This window comes from Helianthus annuus, chromosome 3 (assembly GCF_002127325.2).
Source record: "Helianthus annuus cultivar XRQ/B chromosome 3, HanXRQr2.0-SUNRISE, whole genome shotgun sequence".
Taxonomy (NCBI): domain Eukaryota; kingdom Viridiplantae; phylum Streptophyta; class Magnoliopsida; order Asterales; family Asteraceae; genus Helianthus; species Helianthus annuus.
In genome coordinates this window covers 21,541,998-21,545,684 of record NC_035435.2, presented here as the reverse complement: position 1 = coordinate 21,545,684, position 3,687 = coordinate 21,541,998, and the positions used below count along the sequence as shown (strand labels likewise).

At 41.3% G+C, this 3,687-nt stretch overlaps 1 protein-coding gene across 1 annotated transcript; it reads right to left on the bottom strand.

Moving 5' to 3' along the window:
- Positions 1-948: 948 nt before the first annotated feature.
- Positions 949-3,367, bottom strand: LOC118490154. Its single transcript, XM_035987452.1, has 2 exons — positions 3,108-3,367; positions 949-2,776 (listed from the first exon to the last, which is right to left on the bottom strand). Exon 2 carries the CDS (start codon positions 2,771-2,773, stop codon positions 1,058-1,060), a length of 1,716 nt encoding a protein of 571 aa, XP_035843345.1. The 5' UTR covers positions 2,774-2,776; positions 3,108-3,367; the 3' UTR covers positions 949-1,057.
- Between the last annotated feature and the right edge of the window lie 320 nt (positions 3,368-3,687).

Below are 3,687 nucleotides of genomic sequence, written 5' to 3'. Positions count from 1 at the left end.
CAAACATGAATGCAAATCAAAGGGACTTAAAGGTTGTAACGTGGCTAGGTGTATGGGTAAGAAATGGAATATATATGAGTAGCGAAAATTCAACCCGGTCTTTTTATTACAACTACCAAAACAACTAACAAAGACATACTACTATATACAAGACAATGAAACCTTCTTTTTTTTTTTTTTTTTTTTTCTTTCTCAGTTTTTCTTTTCATTGTTTTTTTTTTTTTTTTTTTTTTTTTTGTTTTTTTTTTTGAATCAATCATAATACATTAACCATAACTATTTCAAACTCATAAGCTACTAATTATATCACTAATGCTATAAGACCGGGTCAAATTTGGGTACATTTTCAAGTAAGTAGCTAGGGGAAACAAATGATAGGCTTTAGGCACAAAATTGGGCAACTAAATGACCAAACCCCCACCCCTCTCACTACCATGCTCATATATATAATTTATGAGGTCCAACCCCCCAAATCCCACACTCACTCACACAACCGACGAGGCTACCTAATGCCCTTATCCTTTCTACATTCATGTCTAACAAGGATTCAAATTGCATTCAAGCACAAGTTCTAACGCACCCCCACCCGTAGCCACTCTCATTAAAGATTATTTATATACATGTGTGGCTACAACTCTCACCAAGAATGAAAAGGGTAATAAGGGTTGCCGGTGCATTGACTTGGGGATAAATTAGGGCGACAAGATTTCATATTGTTTTGCTCGGCTTAAAATTTTTCAAAAATCTTCGAAAAATTCCCCCCATCCCCACACTTGGGATACATTGTCCCCAATGTATGGCTTTGGGAGGATTTGATCACATCCTCAATCAACATCCGCAAAAAGCTTTTATCTCAAACCCCAAATTTCTTTTTGTATTTTTTTTTCTTTTTATATTTTTTTTTTATGTTTTTTTTTTTTTCATTTTTGAACACAACACCACCAACCAACCAAACCCAACAATCAATCATATGATCAATCACCACCCATCCTCCCACCATAATCAACATAAACCAACAAATATATACAAACTATACAAGAGAGAGAATACCACCTGATCAATAATAACGCGGTCCTGGGGGCCCAAAAATGGACGACATCATATCGCTCCATTCTCCAAACCCGAACGAGCCGCTACTGCTTCCCTCTTGTTGTTGTGGTCCCTCTTGCCGTCTTGGATCAAGCCACTGAGAATGGTGGAGTTGTGGAGTCGGATACGAAACGCTGCCATCATATGGTGGCAATGAGGCATAATCCACATGTTGTGGATCCTCAACCACCGGCCTCCCAGCATGCCAGTCCGCATGCATCCGCCTCATCTGATCATCGTGATATCGGTTATTCATTTCCACCTCCTGCGAATATGCGTGAGTCCGGTGCCATGATTCATTGCGGTCGAGGCTATGTTTAAGTGCCCGCTCAATACTAGCGCTATTCCGCGTGCCTTGATCAAATAACGACCTCTCCGGACCTGACCAAGTATCAAAGATGGCCGCCGGCGGGCGTTGGCTCTCGATCACCTCCTGCATTGAACCACTATAAGCCCACCCCGGCTCATATGGTTGCTGCGCATAATCGTAAAATGTGCCACCATGACCACCATGAAAAACCCCAAAACCAACATTTGCACCACCCGTTGGCTCGTCTGCGTAATCATCATCCCCACTCGGAACTAACTCTACATCACTCTCAGGTTCATCCGGTTCTCCCGGCATCAATTCCCTTGCACCTAATTTCAACGCCCTCCACCGTTGACCCTCCGATTTCAGCTTGTGATAACGTTCAGACGAGGTGTATGTCCAAACGTTTCCCAACCTATCCAAAGTAAAAGGCATGTGCCTTTTCGTTAAACCCCGGTCTTCCGATGTGAGTGCCTTTTGTTGCTTCATTAAACCCGTTATGATGCGACAGTACGGGACAATGTCTCTCCCGTATTTGTTCCGACATATCCACAAATGATGCATAATCAGGTAGCGGATTGGAAAGCGTGGAGATCCATGCATCAATGAATACAAAACGGGTATTTCTGGAAACCTCACCTGATCTTTATCCCCTCTCCTTGGGATGACATTAAGTAAACAGATCGTATGTATGAGCTTGGCTTCTATCTTCAGATTTTTTCGGTATAACACGCCACCATACTTACCGGGCAAAAACAAATCAGCCAACATACTGTTCCATGTCACATGCTTCTCGGGTTTGAGCAACAAGTCATCAAGCGTGGGAATCATGTATTCCCTAGCTGGAAGACTATCATATTTTCCCAACTTCTTCAAAGTATCAAATGACATTTCAACTGGTACCCCATGTACCGTCCCAATCAACTTCATTTGTGATGGCCTATAGAAGTTTTCACACTTAAGTGTTGCCATCCACTCCTGAATTTCGGTCATAAACAAGTTGCTCTTATCCTTATCCCAACACTTTAGTGCTCCTTCCCAACCCAAAGCACGGAACTTGTCATACACCCCGAACTGACCCAACTGAGGCTCATCAACCTCTCTTTCACAGATGAATGCGGCCGCTTTATTCTTTAACTTGTTCATGCAATCGTTATACAAAGTTGGCTGCCAAATTTCGGGTTGGTCATCCAATGACCCCGAATTCCACACCGGTTTATCTCTTGGGTCTAACTGCATCTCTTCTTCCTCCTCGCTTTCGCTTTCACTAACCCTACCAAGATATTGCCTCTTCTTCGATGGCTGCTCCTTCTCCTTGCCTTTGCCTCTTGACGAGGATGAACTTGAACCAGGCTTTTCCTTAGTCTTTGCCATTTCCTACACACATGAAGAAACAACAAAACAACACAAAAGTTAGCATTCTCTCCACAAGTCATCCCCACACTTGCTTGTTGCCATGGTTGTAGATGTTAGTGAACCCAAAATGTATCAAGAATTTTCAAAAATTGGGCATGATGTCTCTACAATGTAGAACATCCCAAAAGTTCACTACTTTAACCAACATTCCTACATCTACAACCATCAATCGTGTTCAATAACAATTTCATACTCATATCCTAGCAACAAGCAAGCGGGCAATAACATATAACCTAAATCACCTTATTTTTCACAATGCATCTTCATAATATAGTAGATTAAGTGTTCATACCTTGTTTCAAGATGAGAGGATGCTTGTGAAACTAAAAATCCCAAAAACCCCCAAATTATCTCAACCTAGGGTTTCAAACTTCGACCCCAAAACCACGTTTTCTCTGAAATTCCTCCTCACAATCACGAAGCTCGTGAAAATTTAGTCAATTTAGACCAAAACTCCACTTGATTTGGGCAAGTATTGAGGATTTGATGAAGAGAAGAAGGTGGAAGAAGACTATGGAGTTTGTGGGTTCTTTGGAGAAGAAGAGGTGGAAAGGTGAGAAGAGAATGAGTGGTTAGGGTATAATGCACGTGACAGGCTTTTTGTTTTCGTTTTTATTATTATTTTTTTTTTTATATATATATATATATACTGAACCGACGGAAACCAATTCGCTGCGTACCGTAATTTACGGTCTCACCGTAAATTACGGTGAGACCTGAATGCCAAATATCTACCGTAGTTCAGACTGTTTCTACCGTAAACCCCACCCATTTTTTTCACCACCGTAAATTACGGTATTACCGTAATTTACGGTAAACACTGGACTTCAATTTGTACCGTAAAACAGGAGGTTTTTACCATAAATCCCAAA